Raw genomic sequence first — 22,866 nt, 5'->3', positions numbered from 1 at the left:
TTTTATAACCTTTCTGGGAAGACAGTACATTCACAATTTAAAAAGCCAGAGAGTACATAGAAGGTATGTGTTGGTAAATGCCAAATGAAGCAAGAAGACACCGGGGGTTATAGGCAGGCAGAAGAGAAGTAATCACTTCAGTCATGGACAAAATAGCACCGGAGGAAAAACTGACAAGACAGCATTCCACGCTGGAACAATGGAATGAACAAAGGTTTGTATAAATTGGCTCTACTAAGAACCTGAAGATATAAGAAACCTGTTCTCCATATTTTAATCATTTTATCCCAACTTTAAAACTTATTGGGAATACTAGCATTTTAATTATTCTCTCAGCCAAAGTCTACCTTTAAAATAGAATTGATTTACAATTAAACCTTGTTTTGGTATTTCCAGTTCCAGGTACTTCCAGATTTTTCTCAAGTTCTTACCCACCTTTGGATGTGAGCCCCTCAGCCTTGTCCTTCCCACCGAGCAAAGCTCTCTCAGTCTTTCAGAAGACTGTGCCCTCTCCTCTGTTGAGTGTTCATCGGTCTGAGTAGCTGGTCCCAAACAGACTGCCCCTAAAGATGTCATTATGTCATCTTGCCTCGCCTGTTCAGGTTACGCTCAGAACTAGCCTTTCTGAAAATGGGTAATTTGAGGTCACGGTTCCTCTCTGAACTGATATAGCACAACACTGCATGCGACAGCTACAAGAGAAGACCTGCTTCTCAGATATGTTCAGTCGGAGCACTGTGGATCTGTCAAGAAGAGTCTGATTTAATGTATAAAGTGCCTGTGGGCGTAACAGTGACACAGGGAGCAACTGAGCTCGGCACTAACCCTTTCTGCTACGTTTCCTCAGGCAGAAGTGGAGGTGGTCCCTTCTGTTTTAACTCACTGGGGTATTACGTGTTTTGACAAATCATAGAGTATTAAACGTCACATGAACTGCAAGATCACACAGTCCAACCCCTCAATTTACAGAGAATCTGCAACTTGCCCAAGATCATACGACAAATTATGGTAAAAAGGGAGATTAGAAGCCAGGGGTTTTGCTTCACAGTCACTTTCTCCCTCCACATTGTACACTTTCGCTCCAAAGCAGGCACCCCTGGGCTTATGAGAATCACCACTGTGTATGCCCCGGAGTCCTAAACGCTTTGTCCATTCTTTCTGAATATTTTTTTTCAAACAGGGTTTCCAAATAATACTAGTATAAATACAGACATACCTCATTTTATGCAATCTTTTTTCCTAAAGACAGGATCTGAATTTTCTCCCCAAATAAAGAGCACCCAACTGTAGATGGAGATGGATGGTATAAGTATTAATCAGTGCTTATTATTATTCTCACAGGACAACTGATAAGAAAGCAAAGTATTTGCTCTTTAGTGGTATACATCAGTTTGAGGCTATTCAGACAAAAATGCTTTTAAACACTCAAGTGTTATACGCATAAAGAATTATATTATCGTTTGATATATTAGTGTTTAATGTATTAAATGTCTCAATATTAATGGCCCCAAATAATTAATCCTTTATTCCCCTTTATGATTTATGTGGGACATTTTTAGAAAACTATTACTTCTATGCTAATTTCCATAGGTCTTTGCCATAAAAACTATAGATGAAAACTTTAAGAAAACTTCATTAAAGTACACTGGGGAAGAAGTAGGGGGTAGCTAGGCTTCTGAAGAACTGGATTAAAATGAAAAGAGAGAGAGAGAGAGGAGAGAGGAGTGACATAAGGAAGAGTGCTACTGTCCAGAGAAGAGTAGGAGTGTTTTTTTAACTCTGTTAGTATCAGCTATCCTCGTGGGACCTTACCATACAGTATATTTGTAAAATCATAATGAATGATACATTGGTTTTTTTTAATTGCCTTTCCTGTCAGTGGTTACCTACACTCAGATACAATGACAATTCTCATAATAATGTATATGATTAATTCTCACACAATAGTAACATTGTGTCCTACTTCATCTACCTTATAAAATGGAGAAGAAAATCTGATTTAACAGATATCCCCCAGAATAGTGTTATTCACTTAATGATGTAGCATCTATAGTCTCATCGAAAGAGGGTACTGAGAAATAGAGGGCAGTGAATTATTTTAGGGAGCAATTTAAGAGAAAGCAGGTAAAGGATTCTAATTCTTGAGGCTTTGAGCAGCACGATAAGCACCACTGCATTAAAGGAACAAAAACAATTAGCATTCACTGAGCTGTTTATACATTTAGACAGTGAATAAAATGGACTGCAGTTTTAGGTAGATGGTGTGAGGCAAGAAAAACGAGAAAGTCTTTCCATAGTTAAGAATTTTTTTTAGAGAGTGGAAAATTAAGCTGACGAGGAGTTAGCTACTCATGTTTATTTGAAGTCATTTCTCACCTGCCCTATTCCTTATGAAAAACACGGCGTAAGTAAATTTCAGAAGTAGATAACTGTTTCATAATCAGAACAGGGAGATTGGGTTAAAGTTAGAGTAGGGCCGGGGGAACCGCAATGCCTGCAGGAGCCAGGAGGACACTGGAAATAGGTCAAGTGTGTCTGATGAAAGACTTGGTGACATAGTAGAGTGGCGTGGTGGTGCTCTGGAGAGCCCATGGCCTGTCTAAAGGCATTTAGATTCACTTGAAAAAAGACTTAGCCATGAAATACCTAACTGCAGGCCTATTTCAGCTAAGGTCAAACAGTTTCTGAGTTCTGGATTCATAAAATCCAAGACCCTGAGACCTCAGTGAATACCCACACAGGAACAAGAAACAACTGTTCAGAAGTCTTTGTTTTACGTACAAATGTTAAAAGGGTGTATTTCATATGTTTGTGGCCTAAAACAATGCTAGTTACCATAGATTTCTACAGTACTGGTTATCCTATAAAAATTGGTTATTTTTAACCAATGACTTAACATTTTAAAAATACTATGCCAAAAAGAGTCTTTTGCTTATAGCAAAAGTATCTCAGTCTAACACCTATGAATCCCATGATACTGATGCAAAGTCTTGTGTGTATCTACATGTGCATTTTTGAGGGAAAAGGTTTGTACCTTTTTGTACCTACAAAGAGAAGAGAAACACCCAGGAAAAGGAAAGAAATCCAGAGAGAATCATTATCAGGCAGGTCCATCTGTAGGCAGAAATCTGGGTGCCGTAGATAATGTTCAGCCATGGATAATGTTCTTTGATGACAGAATTCTACCTATGAAAGAATAAGAGGAATGAGGTATGTCTTCAGTCTTGGAAGGTCACTGGTGGGGCAATAGCAGGAACGTAGACATGGGACCAAACTCACTGGACCAAGATACACAGATTTCCTCAAACTGCACAAGACAGGGTCTAAATTATAGGAACCGAGTCAGAGCCTGTCCCTCAGCAGAATTGATGCCTCTGGTTTGAGAAGATCACCCCTGAGCCTGGACACTGTAGGGGATGGCTCAGTGACTCGAGATGAGTGAACTGGGACGCTGGTCTGGGCTGGAAGCCAAGCAGGTCCAAAAATAAGACAAATTTAAATACATGAATTAAGGAGACAAATAATATTTGCTGAGTGCCTACCATGTTTTGACAGCTAAGAGATGCTTCATTTGTACTATCTCATTTAATTCCCTTAATAAATTATACCTAGAAGCCAAAATATGAGAAGCTTTCTTCTTTACAAAAGAATTCATTGCATCATGGTCCTCAGTATTTCTTCAAGGAAGGACAGATATTATCCCCATATTTCAGAAGAGCATAAAACTTCACAAAGTACCAAAGTTGCCCTACATCAGCAAATTTCAGTGAAGGAGGAGAGTCCATGCCCCTCTGAGAGGGGGTGGGGATGTCATTTTAAAAGATTTGCACCAGATAATATCTGTGCATTATAATATTTTAATTTGTTGATTTGGGAATACAAACAAAGAGATGCTCAGAGACGGGTTTATTTCTCAAGATCAGTAATTCTCAAGAGAAAGAAGAATATCCCCTTAATGAGAGTTGTTTGTAAAACTACTCTGTTGTGAGATCTTTCTGTGATTTGCTATGGCTTCCCAGGACACCGTAACAAATTGAGGCAGAATACCCCAAAATGCTGATACCCCCACTAGCACTCCCAGGCCACTCTGCCACAGATAATCCCACTGACAAGAAAGTATAATGTAAAGTGATCTTTCAGGAAACACATTAATGCCCCTTTCACTAAGTTTCCTCATAATGAGTTTTCCAAATAACTAATGGTTACTCATTAACAGTATTTTAACCTATTAAGAGTTAAAAAAAAAAAAAAAGGGAAAAAGGCAATATATTGGTTCCATCCCATACCTTCCTAAAAGGTATTATCCATGCTGTTGCCTTCTTAAACAAAAGTGGTTATTTTAACTCTTCCTTACCACTCAAGATGATCACTGTGACCATTGACCTGGGATATATAAGAGTGTCCTTGTCTCCTTTGCTATCTGTCATAAGGCTATCTGTTCACACAGTTTAGGTACCAACTCATATGGCCTATCTCCTTACAATATAATCTGAGCTGAGACACTGTAGGCAAATATTAAAACTCATTACAGTTTACTATTTTATGATCATTGAATCACGTCCCTTCATTCTGCATATCTCAAATAGAAGACTCAGAGTTAAGACTTGCCCATGGTCACTCAATGGATTATGGTAGAGCTGCATCTCACTTAGAATTTAAAGCCCATAAGGAAAAACATCATTTAGTCAAAATTGCCATTAGAAATTCCTTAAACTAATCTTTAAGCATGGTATATATGTTTTCTGTACTATAATTTTTATACTCATTGGAGTTTGGGTACTACAGCAATAGATGGAGAAAATAAAAGGAAAGTCTGTTGGCAAATTGGTGTCTATTCAAAACATTTGCCTTTAAGATAACCATCAAACCCATTGAATGAGAAATGAGATTTTTATTGTGTTCTTCTTTCTCAATGGAATTTTTCCATTTGGTTTTAGTATTAAGCCTCTGTAACCTTACTATATTTCAATTGATTGTTCCCTCTGCTGAAGATTAGAGGATTAAGTTCTAAAACTCAGATGTGAGTTAAACACAACTATAATACAACTCCATGAGGGGTATAGAGTTTACAGGCACACAGGGCTCCTGGTTTCCCCTTTAGCACTTTTTCTGCTACAATCTCCCTACCTAGTTATTAGAAATCAAGCTCTGGATATGACTTGAAAAACAGAAAAAAGGTTTGCTAACAAACTTCTCAGTAGTGATATCCAGTTTGCTTACTTCCTGTTTCTCCTTTGTTCCCTAAGTGATTAAGCTTGCTGCATAAGGGAGGTATTAGTAACTGAGAAGACTTTTGAGTTACATTCAGCCATTTTGATTAGTATCTTTGGTAACTTCTTTTTTCTCACAAACATATGGCAAAGCAACATGTAATGTTACAATGATTGTGATTTCAAACTTAAAGTACTATTTGTTCATTCCTGAAACCTGAAACAAACATCTGGTGGTTAACGCTTTGAGAAAAAAAAAGTACCTTAGTGCATTACCTCTGTCTATGATTCAAGATCATGGGCAAAAATAAGTAGATGAGATAAAGCCACAGGAGTTTGTTGGTCCATTCAATTAAAAAAAAAAATTTTTTTTAAAGAACTAAAGTGGGAGTTTCCTCTAAAGTAGGAAAGACAGTACAGACCATACAGTAATCTTAAGTACATCTTCCTTTCTGTCTCATCTTGCACTTAGATATAAACTATATCTAGTATAGATCCTCCCATTAGAAAAAAAATTTGAATGCTTTCTTATCTCCATCCCATATATGCTCAGAATTATTGCAGTTTGTGCATACTGTCAGGTTCATGTTACCATGCGTTTTTCTTAATGAGAATAGTATCTCCTACATTAAAACTTCTGTGCCAATTTTTCATACTTAATATTTTAAGATTTATTCTAACTCACACTTTCCATTACAATATGACACTTGGGGAAAAAATCTGAAATAAAGATGTACCGTCCTTTTTGCATTGTTGCTCAACTTAGGGAAAAAATTTTGATTTTTTTAATGGGGGTAGTGTATTAGTCTGTTAGGGATGTCATAACAAAATACCATAGACTGTGTGGCTCAAATAATAAAAATTTATTTTTCACAGTTATGGAGTCTGGACATCCAAATTCAGGGTATCAGCAGTTTGGGCTTCTCCTGAGACTTCTCTGTTTGGCTTGCAGGTGGTCACTTTCTTGCTGTGTCCTCACACGGCCTTTTCCCTGTGCTGCACACCTCTGGTGTCTCTTCACTTTCTAAGAAAGACACCAGTCATATTGGATTAGGGCCCACCCTCGTGACCTCATTTAATTTTATTACCTCTTCAAAGGCCCTAGCTCCAGATTGCAGTCACATGGAAGGTTAGTGCTTCAACATATGAATTCTGGGGGGAACACAATTCAGTCCATAACATGTAGCAATGCTTATTAATCAAACATTCTGTAATATATTCCCCTTGAGGAAAAAAGTAAAATCTTAGGAAGGAAAGTGATAAAGTTATCATTTATATGCGATACCTAGTTATAGGAAATATAAATTTATATGTGACTCATTTATATGAGATGTCATTTATAAGTGAATGCACATAAAATAACCCTGAACTCCGTTCTTTAGCCTGTCTCAATAGAACTCACAAAGATTTATTTAGCAAAGGAAGAGCCCAGCAGACTAGCAAGTCATACTTCCACGTACTGTTTGCCAGAAGAGACCAAGAAATATCCAGATTCAGAAATGCTCGATGAGACTGCTGCTCTTGCATCAGCTCTGAGGTCACATTTACAGATTTGGTATTTATTCTCTGGAAGTGTGGCTTCCATATTTGAAAGAAGCCTGAGCCTGACTTAAGTGGCTTCAGAAAGCAGGGCCACAAGCCCGAGGAGCTTCAGCCACAACACACACTAAAACAAAGGCTGCTGCGGTGCGAGTGCACGAACACAAGTCGGAATAGCCTTGTCCCTCCTGCGGCATAGACCACCTAGTTTTTTCAGAACACTGTGTTCTGTTGGATCATTTACCATGTTCCCATTTCTGAATTTTTTTAATGCCCTGGGTTAAGGGTTAACAAGTGTAGTAAATAAAAATACAGGATGCCCAGGGCTTCCCTGGTGGCGCAGTGGTTGAGAGTCCGCCTGCCGATGTAGGGGACACGGGTTCGTGCCCCGGTCCAGAAGGATCCCACATGCCGCGGAGCGGCTGGGCCTGTGAGCCGTGGCCGCTGATCCTGCGCGTCTGGAGCCTGTGCTCTGCAACGGGAGAGGCCACAGCAGTGAGAGGCCCGCGTACCGCAAAAAAAAAAAAAAAAAAAAAAAAAAAAAAAAAAAAAATATATATATATATATATATATAGGATGCCCAGTTAAATTTGAATTGCAGGTAAACAATGAATATCTTTTTAGTATGAATATGTCTCGTGCAATATTTGGGATGTACTTATACCAAAAAATAATTCCTCTATGGGACATACTAATACACAAAAAAATGTATTTGTTATTTATCTGAAATTCAAATTTAACTGTGGGTCCTATATTTTATCTGGCAACTCTACTTCGGGTTTAAGAATGAATCCTCCCCTTCCCGGACTCACCACCCTCTTAAACTTCCATCACCAACTTTGCAAATTTAACTTCCTGCTCTTAATTTGGTGCTGCCCCAAAAGGTGAAAACCCCAGGTTTCAGGCTCCCTTCTGTTATACTACTGTGCTATACGGTTATAGATACTCTGTGTTAAAACATGAAAGTTAGTTTGGCCCAACTTTTCCCCCCATGCTGAAATATTTGCATCTTTATATCAATGTTCCACAATACTACTATGATAACATTAGTTGACACTATGTGCTTAACAGTGTGGGGAAGAGTCTCTAAATCTCTAAACCTTGGGCTCAGTCAGCTCACCTGTAAAAAGAGGGGACTGAATTCAAGGTATTTTCCCCCAAGGTTCCTTTTAAGAATTCCTTGCCACAAGTCTTTAAAGTGAGGTTCTGTTAATGTTCTCATTTGCCTTGTGAAACCGAATTATTCCTATTTCGGGTGAATCTCTTTTCCCTTCAAGTAAGTGGCGTTTAGATTACTAAATAAGTAGTGTTTCGGTTACTCGATTAACGGCTTCCTCTTAAAAGATGTTCGCCCTAAATTCCTCAAGGGCCAGAGAATGCACCCTTTATTTCCCTCCACCCCACTCACCCTAACACCAGACTTTGAGCACAGCGGGTGATCAGATGATTGTGGTCCTGAAAGTGATGATAATGATGAAACAATTCCATCGTGGTGGGTTTTCTGACTGTCGAAAATCATTTGCTGGGAACAGAAGCCCTCTCCGCGCGGTAGGAGACCGCCGTCTGGGAGCCGCTCGTTGTACTCTTCCGCCATCTAGTGGCGCCAGGGTTGCTCTCCTTCGCTCAACTTGCTGTTCAGAGCTGCAGATTTCAAAAATTGTAAATCAAATGCGTAAATAGTTTTATTCCTGTCATTACAGTAAGAAGGGACTTATAGAGTGTTTTGAGAGATAAAATGTAATGTGTTGATAAAAAATAAGTATAACGCAATAGCAGACTTTAGTACCTGAACAGTATAGACTAAATTCATGCAATTTAGTCTCTTTAATATGTTCAAATGTTAACTTGACCATAGAACAAGAATATAGACTAAAGAGTTCTAAGGAAGATATCTTTTTCAGGGGCTTTTGTATAATGTTCAAGGATTTTTAAATTTCAAAGAAACGTAATCGTAGCAGATGAAAAAGAGCAAAAGGGAAAGGACATAAAGTTCTGATAAACGTTAAATTGTTTAGAGAAAAGTCTCAATTCTGTATTTAACCATTTGACTTCAATTAAGTTAGAACTTATTATCATTATTATTTATACATGCAATACAATGTTTAATGAATGTTGAATGATATTTAGCTTTAATGTCCTATAATCTGGAACATTCTTCAAATGGCATGATAGTGAATTTAATTGTGTGATTCTAAAGTGAAAATAAATTTCTCTAATGAATGAAATAAAATATTTCTGAAGTGTGACTTCTTTCCCATTAAAGCTGTTTTCACTGAATAACTATTATAGAAAATATATTTCTGACATTTTAACATTATTCTGGTTTCTTTTTATTTAAAATGCCAGTGCAGTGTTTAGGTCTTTCTAATAAAATATATTTAATTGCAATGCCACTTCAATCTTTAATACACTTGTGACCCAACTGAAAAAGTCTCCAATTTGTTTTCCAGGGTGGGAAAATACCCATAAGGTGGACAGCCCCAGAAGCTATTGCCTACAGAAAATTCTCCTCGGCAAGTGATGCATGGAGCTATGGCATTGTCATGTGGGAGGTCATGTCCTATGGAGAGAGACCTTACTGGGAAATGTCTAACCAAGACGTAAGTGCCACCCATAGTTAAACTGCCGTTTTATGAATGCAGACATATTAGCATTGATGGGGAAATATGCCTTTTGCCCTCACTCAAATTAGCCCTTATCTTCCTGAGAGTTGTCAGGGTCTGTGGCAGCCTTTCACTCTGAGCTGTACCTGGTGTCATAAGGGCCAGCTGATGGACTTTGTCACGTAAGTACCTGATCTGTGTCTTACATCTGATACTTCCACATATATCACTCTAAGGTAGTGTGACTGTGCTTATGCAATAGCCTTGGCCTAAAACAAAAAACAGTGAATAATGTTTACTTTTCATTTCTTCCTTAGAGCAATTTAATGTACCACTGTAAAGGGCAAACTAATTTAGACTAGATATCCCTTAGTAGAAAAAGATTGAATGCTTTCAGGCAATGTATTATCAATATGAGTCATGTCGTATGGTTCTTTTGAGATACATGACCCTCTTTGCAATCTGTTTTGTTTCCGTTTTATCTGTAAAAATTACCTTGGTGGCTAATAATACTATAGAACAGGATAGTTAACACACATTTGACCTCTATGGACTGTCCAAGGTAGTAGAGACGGTAGTCAAAATATGCTAGGATCCTGACAATGCAAGTAAACGTGCTGTCAGAGCTGCAAATATATTTTAATATCCCACTGCCTCATCCCAGAATTGAGACTTTGTCTACTCGTTTGCTTCCTCCAAGTATCGAATGGTTTCTGAGACAATGGCAATGGGAAGTCAGCTCTACTGGGTTTCTGAATGTTCATAAGGGGAAACAAAGACTATATGGCTATAGAAAAATCCCTAAACACGGTCAACTCCTGTCACATCTCTTCTCTGTTTTCCATTCAATTGCTTCAGCCTCCCCTCCACACCTCACACTCATTACTTTACCCCCGCCTCAAGTTATCCAAGTATCTTAAGGGTTTGTTCAGTGACAGAGAAGGTCTATCCCTTTTGAATGCCAGACACAGAGAAGACTGGGTTTTGATTAGCTCACCATGGCTATTGTTTCTCCCTGCCTTGGAGTGTTACTTTAGAAGCTGAGTCCTGCTCAGTCCTGTGGGTGCCTACTGACTCTGCAGAGGATACCAGGTCCAGAAACCTACATGGCAGCAAGTTCAAGGTCATAAAACACTGCTCAATCTTGCTCTTTAAAGCACATCATCAAAACACAAAGCCAGGTGGCTCGGTCCTGCAGAACATTTGCCCTTAAGTACAGAGTATGCCATAATCAGCAGCCTTTCCTCCACTGCCAACACTTAGACTTTTTGGATCCAGACCATTTGCCTAGAGTTTACTGTCTTTCAGGGAATTTTATTTGCAGGAGCTCGTTGCTCTTTCCTGTCTCTGGGCCTTGTTTGGGGCAACTTGTGACCACCTCTCCAGCTCTTCTTAAAATTGAATCCCAGAAGCAGAAATTCGTCCCTTCTCTCCCTGAAGAACTCATCTTTCTTTCACCAGTTATCCAAGGTAATAGAAGCCCTGGATTCAGTCACCATAGTTCCTGCTCCACTCTTAACCCAAGATAATGCTTGCCTGCCTGTCCTAATTTGACCTGACTAAAATAGGCCATTGAAGCAAATCTCTAGAATAAAACGTCCTCCTCCAGATGAGTTAAAGTCTTCACTGCACAGAAGAGCCCTCGGGTCAAGTACCCTCCTTAACTGGTACTCCATTAATCCTTGTCTTAACCTGTTTCCTGACAGACGTAAAATAAAAAATTGCCTAACTCAGAGGACTCCAAACTTTACTAATAATACATCCTTGCCAGTAAAAAGTTCTTGAGCATTCACAACTGACACATGTATACTTATTTGCACATTGTATACAAGTACTACCTACTAATATATTCATTTTTCATTAAAAAATATTCATTGGGTGCCTTCTCTGTTTCAGGAAGCGGAGATACAACAGAAAACAAGTGTTACACCTGGAAGGGACCATAAAGATTATCTAGTCCAACCCGAGTTGAACTTGGTTATGAAACTGAGGCTTAGAGAAGTGACATGATTTCCCTAGAACCACATAGTAAGTGATTTGACAGTGATATTAGAAGACAATTCTAATAACCTTTTAGAAGATGTTATGGGCAAGGAGAAGAGGGGAGAACTACCTCTTTCATGGTGGTTTAGTTCACAGTCTATGGGCCAGTGATTTCTTGCCCTCATTGAGTTTATATTCTAGCAAGAGGGAAACAGACTTTAAGTAAATCAGTAAAATATATAATATGTAACCTGATAATCACTGCTTTGGGGGAAAAAAGCAAGAAAGGAGGATAAGAAATGCTAGGGGGTTGATTTTAAATATATTATATATATTGCCAAATACATTTGTAACAGTCATTTCATTATGGCCATAAAAGTCATAGTCATTCTTATTAGACATGCATAAATAGTCTTTCTTACAATAGGATGAGACAAATAAACATAAAGAGAAGTTCTATTATTTTTCCTGCCTCCTGGATTATCATCTTGCCGCCTGGGGTACATTGTACCACGAATTTGGTAACCACGGCCATGGTTATGTAGATATAATTCAACAATGAAAGTGCCTCAGTTTCATGACCAATAAATACAATGAAAGGACTAGGTTAAGTGATTTTTAATATCCCTTTTAACAGTAACGTGCTATGGTTTTATAATCTCTGGAGAAATAGTTTTATCATACTTGTCTCAGCAAAGGAATGATTCAGATTGTTCTTTTCTCAAGTTTAGGAATCTCTGTGGAGATACAAGAAATCCGATAGGACTTCCACAGAGCAGAGCATGTACAGGTGAAGATACCAGACTGCAAGACAGATTTTCTAGGAGAGCAGCCTCTGAAAGAAAAAGCCCACATGTGTAGTTTCCAACACAGACCCCCATGTAAATTGTTCTTAACTGTTGCCTAGAGTAGTCCAAACCCTGTTGTCAACTCCTCCCTTCATGGATCGTGCCCAACAGTTCACCCAGCCATTCTGGCCATGTGTGTTGATGATCTGTGTCCAAGATGACCATTTACAGAGCCATTCTGTCTATTAAACCTCATTTGGCCACAAAGACTATATCTGGAATCAGAAGAAGTTGCTGCAGCCAGGAATAGACCCCTGGACATTAAGCCCATCCTCATTCATTCAGGGTTGCCATTGCCCACAGCACAAGGCTGAATGCTTCTTCCGCCCAGAGCTTGGTTGTTCTTCAAGGACCAGGTAAGGACTAAGCTGGTTATTTTCATGGTCTTTGAGTAGCTACCAAAGAATATGCAAGCAAGAATCTGAAAAGAGGAGAACAAAAAGTTCTGGGGAAAATAAATAAAAAGCCAAACCCTCTAGGTCCTCAGATCAATACAAGAGGAGAGGAAAGTCCTAAGAGCTAAAATCTTTTATGTATCTTGTGAATATTTTTTGCTGCTGCAGTAGAGTTGAAATTCTGTTTAGCTTAACATATTGGAAGTCAGCGTATCTGTGACAGATCCTGAAACCGGAATTTCTATTTAGAAGCAGAAATAGCTTAATCAAAACTTTCCAAGCTGCTCTCTCCAAATGTGACTTATTTCCTGTTTGTCCTGCATTTCACATGTTTGATCAAAGTTCAGTCTTGTGTTTGACTTTATGCAACCAAGGAGTATTTTAAATAAGGAAAGTCATTTTTAGACAGTAAAAATTCAACTATGCTCTGTTTTAATATTTTATATTTTTATTACATTTTGGTGAGTTTAATTTATGGGCTTAGTTAAATATGGAATGTTAACATGCTTTAGGATTTTAAATGAGTTTAGGAAATTTCAGATAGTTTTCATGAAATAGTCCCTCCATTCTGCAGACTGTGGCATATTTCATTGCAATGAACAATTCTGAGTTTGCATAATCTATTTTCGTGAATAATATAATGATTTTCCCAAAGGTCAGTGGTAATGTACATTAGGACTGTACATAAGGAAATTAGAAAACACAGAGTACCCAGGACTAGTCCATAAAAGACATACCAAACATAACAGTAGGTGCCATCTGCTTAGCCTTTCAGCCGTTACTGTTTGAACACATGCCAGTCACTGGGCGTGTGGATAGGGATGGAGAACTAGAAAATCCAGCCCCCGCTGCCAAGGAGCCCTCTGTGTATGTAGGCGAGGAGATGAAGTTCTGGCATTTCTAAGTCTTGCCCCTGCCCCCAAGTAGAATGTACACTCCTCAAGGGTAGACCTCAGGCCTTCTTTTCCTTTTTAATATAAACGACATTGTGTGAATGCAACATCGCTACTTTTTAGCATATGCCAAAAAAGCATGCATACTCTATTATTCAAAGTACTTTTGATTATCAATGACAGAAAGTCAATGTGAACTCACTTAAGTAAAAATAATTTTTTTCATTCATGAGACTAAGAAGGAGTTGAGCAGTGCTATATCTCGGGGATCGGCAGGATTTTTAGTGCTTCCCAAGCACTAGGTCCATTGACCTCATTTTCTCCTGTTGCAAAGGTCTTCTTCTTTGCTTTATTCTTCTTTATGCTCCAGGGTTCAGCATTCCAGCTTAGCCACCTCAGCAGAATGAAACCTTCTCTCTGTGAAAATTCATACACCAATCCCAGAGAAGACTGGTTGGCTGTGTTAGGGCTCTACCCAACTCTGAACCAAAACCATGCCAGGGAATGGACACTATGATCGGCCCAGCAAGGTTTAGGTACCAGCATGTGCATTCGGAGGTGGGTGGAGCACTGTGATTGGCAATTTCCCCATAATCACATGGAGTGAGGAAGGAAGTCCCCAAAGGAAAGCAGTTGTGCTGCCAGAGCTATACTATAGTATTCTTTTCTGTGCATTGTTTTCAAGAGCAGTTTTATTTATTGCAGTATCAAATGGCACCAAAATATTAACACTGTGCATCATTATATTCTAGTGCAGCAGCAGGTGTAGTGGAAAGATCATGAGAGCTTTAGAGCAGGGTTTCACAACCTCAGAACTAGTGTTGGACCAAATAATCCTTTGTTGTGGTGTGCGGGCAGGGGTGCTGTCCTGTGCATCTTTCACACCAATCCCGGCCTCTACCCACTAGGTGCGAGTAGCACCCTCCCAGTCATGACAACAGAAACTGCCCCCAAACATTGCCCAGTCAGAGATGGGGTATAAAAATCACTCCCAGTTAGAAGCCACTGCTTTAGAGCTAGAAAGATCGGGGTTGAAATCTCAGCTCTGCAGTTCACTGGCCATGTAATCTTAGGCAAGTGGTTACAGCTTTCTGAGATACTGTCTATAATGGGGTTCAAATTACTCAACTGCAGGATTTGAAAAAGTGAAAGATAATATATATAAAGCACCTGGTACATAGAAGGTATTTAATTAATCAATGGTAATAATCATAGCTTGCAATTTCTGAATTTATTATGAGCCAAGTATTTTAGGATATTGGCTCATTTAATCCTCAAAATAATTCTTTAAGATAGATACTCTTTTTACTCCCATTTGTAGATACGAGGCTTTCTAGAAAGTTTAAACAACTTACCCAAGATTACTAGATGGTTAACGATAGAACTGAAGTTGAAGCCCCCTACTTACTCCTAAGTGCGTGCTTTTACCCTCTGAGCTGTACCATAGAAGTCTAATTTTCAAAGGAGTCTCCATACCACGCAAGCTCTACGTAATGAGATCAAAGCATCTTTAATTAGGTATGCCACTGTGTCACAAGAGAAGTGTTTTCATTGTTTCCTGTCAGCAAAAGAATGTGGATTGACTCACTGTTGTTTGGAACTATAAATCTTTTCTGCAGTATTTTTTGTCTTGATGTTAAAATTTTATAAAATGTACTATATTTATTATATTTATTAAAAATATTTAAGGCAGTAGCTTAAAATAAAATTCTAATCATCAATATATTTAGCCTATTACCAGAAACATGTCACAGGCACATTGAAGGTGCATAGTTCCTTGCTGTTTTCTAGCATTTTTTTCTTTCTTTTTAAGGTATTGCAGGATAATGTTCTATGTTATTTTCATCCAAGTTCAAAATAATTGTTGTTTACTACATAGTAGGAGTACACTGTAATGCTAGGAGCTACACTGGCTCCAAAGAGGACACCAAGGGCACTGCAGTTCTTACAACACTTACACTGTGTAATGTGCTTAACCGAAGAAAATGCAAGCAAAACATGAACAGCAGGCAACATTAAATAATCAAATCCCCACAGAGCTAATATGTAGGAAAAAAACTAGCACCACATAAATGAGAGGCAACTTAGCTCAAACTAATTATCTGAATGCAAGACTGGAGACTTGGATTTTGTTTGTTTTGGTTTTTTCCCTGACATGCTGCTGTTTTAGAAAAAAAAGAAAGAATGAATGAATGAAAAAGAAAGGAAGGGAGGGAGGAAGGAAGGAAGGAAGGGAGGGAGGGAGGAAGGGAGGGAGGGAGGGAAGGAAGGATTCACCTTGAAGTAATTTGAAGCCCAAATGCCTTCTAGGTATGGTATCATTTAGGTATATGCTACTCAGCTAGTTCAGTTTCCCAAAAAGAGAACCACTATGAGAGAACTTCTCATTTGAGGTTTAGTAGAAAACATAATACTGCCTCAGTGTTTTGGGGGTTTTTTTCTCCTTACTTTTCAAAAGCTTTTATATGATAGTGAGTTTTGCTTTAGATTGCTTTCTGAAACTTACCTGAAGAAAAAAATTAGAGTTCAGCTTTAGGATACTTTTTTATATAGATGATGTGGTTAGAAATAACCTTTTGACCTTACCTGAATTGATCCCTCTTTTCAAAATTTGAGAAGGAAGAAAATAACCTTTTACCATATTTTGAATTTGTCTTCATAATTTTATAACCTTTCTCAATTATAGGTCAGTATTTCAGCCAAGAATGGTGGATGTGTAGAATCCACTTACCACAAATGCAGTATAATTTTATGACTTAGAGAGTCCAGTCATTTCCAATTTTTGTCACTGATTACGTTTTCCAAACTCTACTTTATTATGTAATGGTCCTTTTATAATGATCTGTGTAAGATACAGTAAACTGCTAAAGGCCCATTCCCATTATTTCAACCTTCCATATTACAGAGGGAATTTTTGCACTTGTTTGATTATGTTTCTACCAAAGCAATTTTCAAAATGACCTTCTTTTTCTCAGTTTTTCAATAATTCCTACTATTGGTACACAGGCAAGGGCAACATTTTAATTAAATACATACTAATTACACTAACATGATGCATGTCTGTTACAGAGGCAAGAGTAATAGGGGATATTATGAGGTTCAATCAATCACCATTGTAAGTAATTCAAATAGTAAGGTTTCAAGTAGAGAAAACCAATAACCAGTATGCTACTAACACAGTATAATTTTCAAGGGAAATATTTTTTTCTAAATAACCACAAAGCTAGAAGATATATACATACCAGCAACATTCTCATAAAAAATTAATTATACCTTCAATTTCTAGTTGGAAGAAATTTACAGTCTACTGCTCTTATAATTTTTATAATTATTTTTTTCTCTTTAAAGCATATTTACAAAGAGGCTTTTTTTTTTTTGCCAATTAGGACAAATATCTTGTTTTTATTATGTTCATCTTTAAAATGTAGAAAATGCCAGATTGTTACAGTAAAGGAAGTTCTTGTAAGATGCTAGATTCTATATATTTTTTATAAACATTTATTTTCTATTGAAATATAGTTGAATTACAATGTTGTGTTAATTACTGCTATACAGCAAAGTGACTCAGTTATACATATATATACATTCTTTTCCTTTATGATTTATCCCAGGATATTGAATATAGTTCCCTGTGCTATACAGTAGGACCTTGTTGTTATCCATTCTGTATATACCATCTGCTAATCCCAAACTCCCAACCCTCTCCCAGCTCCCTCCCTCTCGGCAACCACCAGTCTATTCCCTATGTCCCTGATTCTGTTTCTGTTTCATAGATAGGTTCATTTGTGTCATTTTTTAGATTCCACATATAAATGATATCATATGGTGTTTGTCTTTCTTTTTCTGACTTACTTAGAATAATAATCCTAATTGCATACATGTTGCTGCAAATGGCATTATTTTGTTCTTCTTTGTGGCTGAGTAGTATTCCATTGTGTATATATACCACATCTTCTTTATCCATTCATCTGTCAATGGACATTTAGGTTGGTTCCATGTCTTGGCTATTGTGAATAGTGCTGCTATGAACATAGGGGTGCATGTATCTTTTTGAATTATACTTTTGTCTGGATATATGCCCAGGAATGGGATTGTGGATCATATGGTAATTCAATTTTTAGTTATCTAAGGAACCTCCATACGGCTTTCCACAGTGGCTGCACCAACTTACATTCCCACCAACACTGTAAGAGGGTTCCCTTTTCTCCACACCCTCTCCAGCATGTTATTTGTAGACTTTTTAATGATGGTCATTCTGACTGGCATGAGGTGATACCTCACTGCAGTTTTGATTTGCATTTCTCTAATGATTAGTGATGTTGAGCATCCTTTCTCGTGCCTATTGGCCATCTGTATTTCTTCTTTGGAGAAATGTCTCAAAGAGGATAATTTAAAATCCCCTTTTCCTTTGTACTCATAAACTATTTTTCTATAGCTTTCCAATATTTTTAGTGGGCCCAGGAAATATGTTATTAAAATTGCCTATTATCTTTCTAAAATGGAAATGATACATGAATGAAGAAATATCTGGTTTTTTCCTAGAGAGTGCTTGGTAAAATGGGCCTGAGTTTTAAGAACATTGTCTTCTTAAAGAAACGATTATTTCATAAAAGTAGATTTGAAATGTGTGTTTATATTTCCAAAAAGTATACTTCGTTGAGGGGAACTGGCATAGTAGTGAACATCATGGTTCCCCATAAGAATAAAAAATTTTACAATTTGTATGGAAACACAAAAGAACCCAAATAGCCAAAGCAATTTTAAGAAAGAAAAATGGAGATGGAAGAATCAGGCACCCTGACTTCAGACTATACTACAAAGCTACAGTAATCAAGACAGTATGATACTAGCACAAAAACAGAAATATAGATCAATGGAATAGGATAGAAAGCCCAGAGATAAACCCACGCACCTATGGTCACCTAATCTATGACAACGAGGGCAAGAATATACGATGGAGAAAAGACAGCCTCTTCAATAAGTGGTGCCTGGAAAACTGGACAGCTACATGTAAAAGAATGAAAGTAGAACACTCCCTAACATCATACACAAAAATAAACTCGGGAGACTTCCGGGAAGATGGCGGAAGAGTAAGACGCGGAGATCACCTTCCTCCCCACAGATACACCAGAAATACATCTACGCGTGGAACAACTCCTACGGAGCACCTACTGAACGCTGGCAGAAGACCTCAGACCTCCCAAAAGGCAAGGAACCTCCCACGACACTGGTTAGGGCAAAAGAAAAAAATAAACAGAGACAAAAGGATAGGGACGGGTCCTGCACCAGCGGGAGGGAGCTGTAAAGGAGGAAAAGTGCCCACACACTAGGAAGCCCCTTCGCGGGTGGAGGATCTGGGTGGCGGAGTGGGGGAGCTTCGAAGCTGCGGAGGAGAGCACAGCAACAGGGGTGCGGAGGGCAAAGCGGAGAGATTCCAGCGCAGAGGATCGGGCCGACCGGCACTCACCAGCCGAGAGGTTTGTCTGCTCACCCGCCGGGGTGGGCGGGGCTGGGAGCTGAGGCTCGGACTTCCGTCGGAGCGCCTGGAGAGGACTGGGGTTGGCGGTGTGAACACAGCCTGCAGGGTGTTAGTGCACCGCGGCTAGCCAGGAGGGAGTCCGGGAAAAGGTCTGGACCTGCCAAAGAGGCAAGAGACTTTTTCTTCCCTCTTTGTTTCCTGGTGCGCCAGGAGAGGGGATTAAGAAAGCTGCTTAAGGGACCTCCAGAGACGGGCGCGAGCCGCGGCTAAAAGTGCGGACCCCAGAGACAGACATGAGACGCTAAGGCCGCTGCTGCCGCCACCAAGAAGCCTGTGTGCGAACACAGGTCACTATCCACACCCCCCTTCCGGGGAGCCTGTGCAGCCTGCCACTGCCAGGGTCCCGGGATCCAGGGACAACTCCCCCGGGAGAACGCACGGCGCGCCTCAGGCTGGCAACATCACGTCGGTCTCTGCCGCCGTAGGTCCGCCCCGCACTCCGTGACCCTCCCTACCCCCGGCCTGAGTGAGCCAGAGCCTCCGAATCAGCGGCTCCTTTAACCCCGTCCTGTCTGAGCAAAGAACAGACGCCCTCCGGCGACCTACACGGACAGGTGGGGCCAAATCCAAAGCTGAGCCCCTGGGAGCTGTGAGAGCAAAGAAGAGAAAGGGAAATCTCTCCCAGCAGCATCAGAAGCAGCGGATTAAAGCTCCACAATCAACTTGATGTACCCTGCATCTGTGGAATACATGAATAGACAACGAATCATCCCAAATTAAGGAGCCGTGTGGATGAAAGGCTCTTGGTGCTGCAGCCAAGAGTTAGTGCTGTGCCTCTAAGGTGGGAGAGCCAACTTCAGGACACTGGTCCACAAGAGGCCTCCCAGCTCCACATAATATCAAACGGTGAAAATCTCCCAGAGATCTCCATCTCAACGCCAGCACCCAGCTTCAGTCAATGACCAGCAAGCTACAGTGCTGGACATCCTATGCCAAACAACTAGCAAGACAGGAACACAACCCCACCCATTAGCAGAGAGGCTGCCTAAAATCATAAGGCCACAGACACACCAAAACACACCACCAGACGTGGACCTGCCCACCAGAAAGACAAGATCCAGCCTCATCCACCAGAACACAGGCACTAGTACCCTCCACCAGGATGCCTACGCAACCCACTGAACCAACCTTAGCCACTGGGGACAGACACTAAAAACAACAGGAACTACGAACCTTCAGCCTGCAAAAAGGAGACACCAAACACAGTAAGATAAGCAAAATGAGAAGACAGAAAAACACACAGCAGATGAAGGAGCAAGATAAAAACCCACCAGACCTAAAAAATGAAGAGGAAATAGGCAGTCTACCTGAAAAAGAATTCAGAATAATGATAGTAATGATGATACAAAATCTTGGAAATAGAATAGACAAAATGCAAGAAACATTTAACAAGGACCTAGAAGAACTAAAGATGAAACAAACAATGATGAACAACACAATAAATGAAATGAAAAATACTCTAGATGGGATCAATAGCAGAATAACTGAGGCAGAAGAACGGATAAGTGACCTGGAAGATAAAATAATGGAAATAACTAATACAGAGCAGAATAAAGAAAAAAGAATGAAAAGCACTGAGGACAGTCTCAGAGACCTCTGGGACAACATTAAATGCACCAACATTCGAATTATAGGGGTTCCAGAAGAAGAAGAGAAAAAGAAAGGGACTGAGAAAATATTTGAAGAGATTATAGTTGAAAACTTCCCTAATATGGGAAAGGAAATAGTTAATCAAGTCCAGGAAGCACAGAGAGTCCCATACAGGATAAATCCAAGGAGAAATACGCCAAGACACATATTATTCAAACTGTCAAACATTAAATACAAAGAAAACATAATAAAAGCAACAAGGGAAAAACAACAAATAACACACAAGGGAATCCCCATAAGGTTAACAGCTGATCTTTCAGCAGAAACTCTGCAAGCCAGAAGGGAGTGGCAGGACATACTGAAAGTGTTGAAGGAGAAAAACCTGCAACCAATATTACTCTACCCAGCAAGGATCTCATTCAGATTTGATGGAGAAATTAAAACCTTTACAGACAAGCAAAAGCTGAGAGAGTTCAGCACCACCAAACCAGCTCTACAACAACTGCTAAAGCAACTTCTCTAGGCAAGAAACACAAAAGAAGGAAAAGACCTACAATAACGAACCCAAAACAATTAAGAAAATGGGAATGGGAACATACATATCGATAATCACCTTAAATGTAAATGGACTAAATGCTCCCACCAAAAGACACAGATTGGCTGAATGGATACAAAAACAAGACCCATATATATGCTGTCTACAAGAGACCCACTTCAGACCTAGAGACACATACAGACTGAAAGTAAGGGGATGGAAAATGGTATTTCATGCAAATGGAAATGAAAAGAAAGCTGGAGTAGCAATTCTCATATCAGACAAAATAGACTTTAAAATAAAGACTATTAGAAGAGACAAAGAAGAACACTACATCATGATCAAGGGATCAATCCAAGAAGAAGATATAACAATTGTAAATATTTATGCACCCAACATAGGAGCACCTCAATACATAAGGCAAATACTAACAGCCAGAAAAGGGGAAATCGACAGTAACACATTCATAGTAGGGGACTTTAACACCCCACTTTCACCAATGGACAGATCATCCAAAATGAAAATAAATAAGGAAACACAAGCTTTAAATGATACATTAAACAAGATGGACTTAATTGATATTTATAGGACATTCCATCCAAAAACAACAGAATACACATTTTTCTCAAGTGCTCATGGAACATTCTCCAGGATAGATCATATCTTGGGTCACAAATCAAGCCTTGCTAAATTTAAGAAAATTGAAATTGTATCAAGTATCTTTTCCGACCACAATGCTATGAGACTAGATATCAATTACAGGAAAAGATCTGTAAAAAATACAAACACATGGAGGCTAAACAATACACTAATTAATAATGAAGTGATCACTGAAGAAATCAAAGAGGAAATCAAAAAATACCTAGAAACAAATGACAATGGAGACACGACAACTCAAAATCTATGGGATGCAGCAAAAGCAGTTCTAAGAGGGAAGTTTATAGCAATACAATCCTACCTTAAGAAATAGGAAACATCTCAAATAAACAACCTAACCTTGCACCTAAAGCAATTAGAGAAAGAAGAACAAAAAAACCCCAAAGTTAACAGAAGGAAAGAAATCATGAATATCAGATCAGAAATAAATGAAAAAGAAATGAAGGAAATGATAGCAAAGATCAATAAAACTAAAAGCTGGTTCTTTGAAAGGACAAACAAAAATGATAAACCATTAGCCAGACTCATCAACAAAAAAAAGGGAGAAGACTCAAATCAATAGAATTAGAAATGAAAAAGGAGAAGTAACAACTGACACTGCAGAAATACAAAAGATCATTAGTGATTACTACAAGCAACTCTATGCCAATAAAATGGACAACCTGGAAGAAATGGACAAATTCTTAGAAAGGCACAACCTGCCAAGACTGAATCAGGAAGAAATAGAAAATATGAACAGACCAATCACAAGCACTGAAATTGAAACTGTGATTAAAAATCTTCCAACAAACAAAAACCCAGGACCAGATGGCTTCACAGGCGAATTCTATCAAACATTTAGAGAATAGCTATCACCTATCCTTCTCAAACTCTTCCAAAATATAGCAGAGGGAGGAACACTCCCAAACTCATTCTACGAGGCCACCATCACCCTGATACCAAAACCAGACAAGGATGTCACAAAGAAAGATAACTAAAGGCCAATATCACTGATGAACATAGATGCAAAAATCCTCAACAAAATACTAGCAAAGAGAATCCAACAGCACATTAAACGGATCATACAACATGAT

General features: G+C 39.0%; 1 protein-coding gene across 4 annotated transcripts in view; it reads left to right on the top strand.

Moving 5' to 3' along the window:
• EPHA6 (EPH receptor A6) overlaps positions 1-22,866 on the top strand; it is a gene marked incomplete at its 5' end in the record, with an annotated part of 858,058 nt that overhangs the window by 809,281 nt on the left and 25,911 nt on the right. For all 4 annotated transcript variants that reach the window (XM_082654547.1, XM_082654545.1, XM_082654546.1 and 1 more), the window contains one exon: positions 9,201-9,350. In XM_082654547.1, the coding sequence (XP_082510673.1) occupies positions 9,201-9,350 (150 nt within the window). The remainder of the gene's footprint in view (positions 1-9,200; positions 9,351-22,866) is intronic.

This window comes from Grampus griseus, assembly GCF_964374135.1.
Source record: "Grampus griseus genome assembly, chromosome: 5".
Classification (NCBI taxonomy): Eukaryota; Metazoa; Chordata; class Mammalia; order Artiodactyla; family Delphinidae; genus Grampus; species Grampus griseus.
The sequence above is the reverse complement of the archived record's forward strand: the minus strand, read 5'-3'. Positions and strand labels throughout refer to the sequence as shown.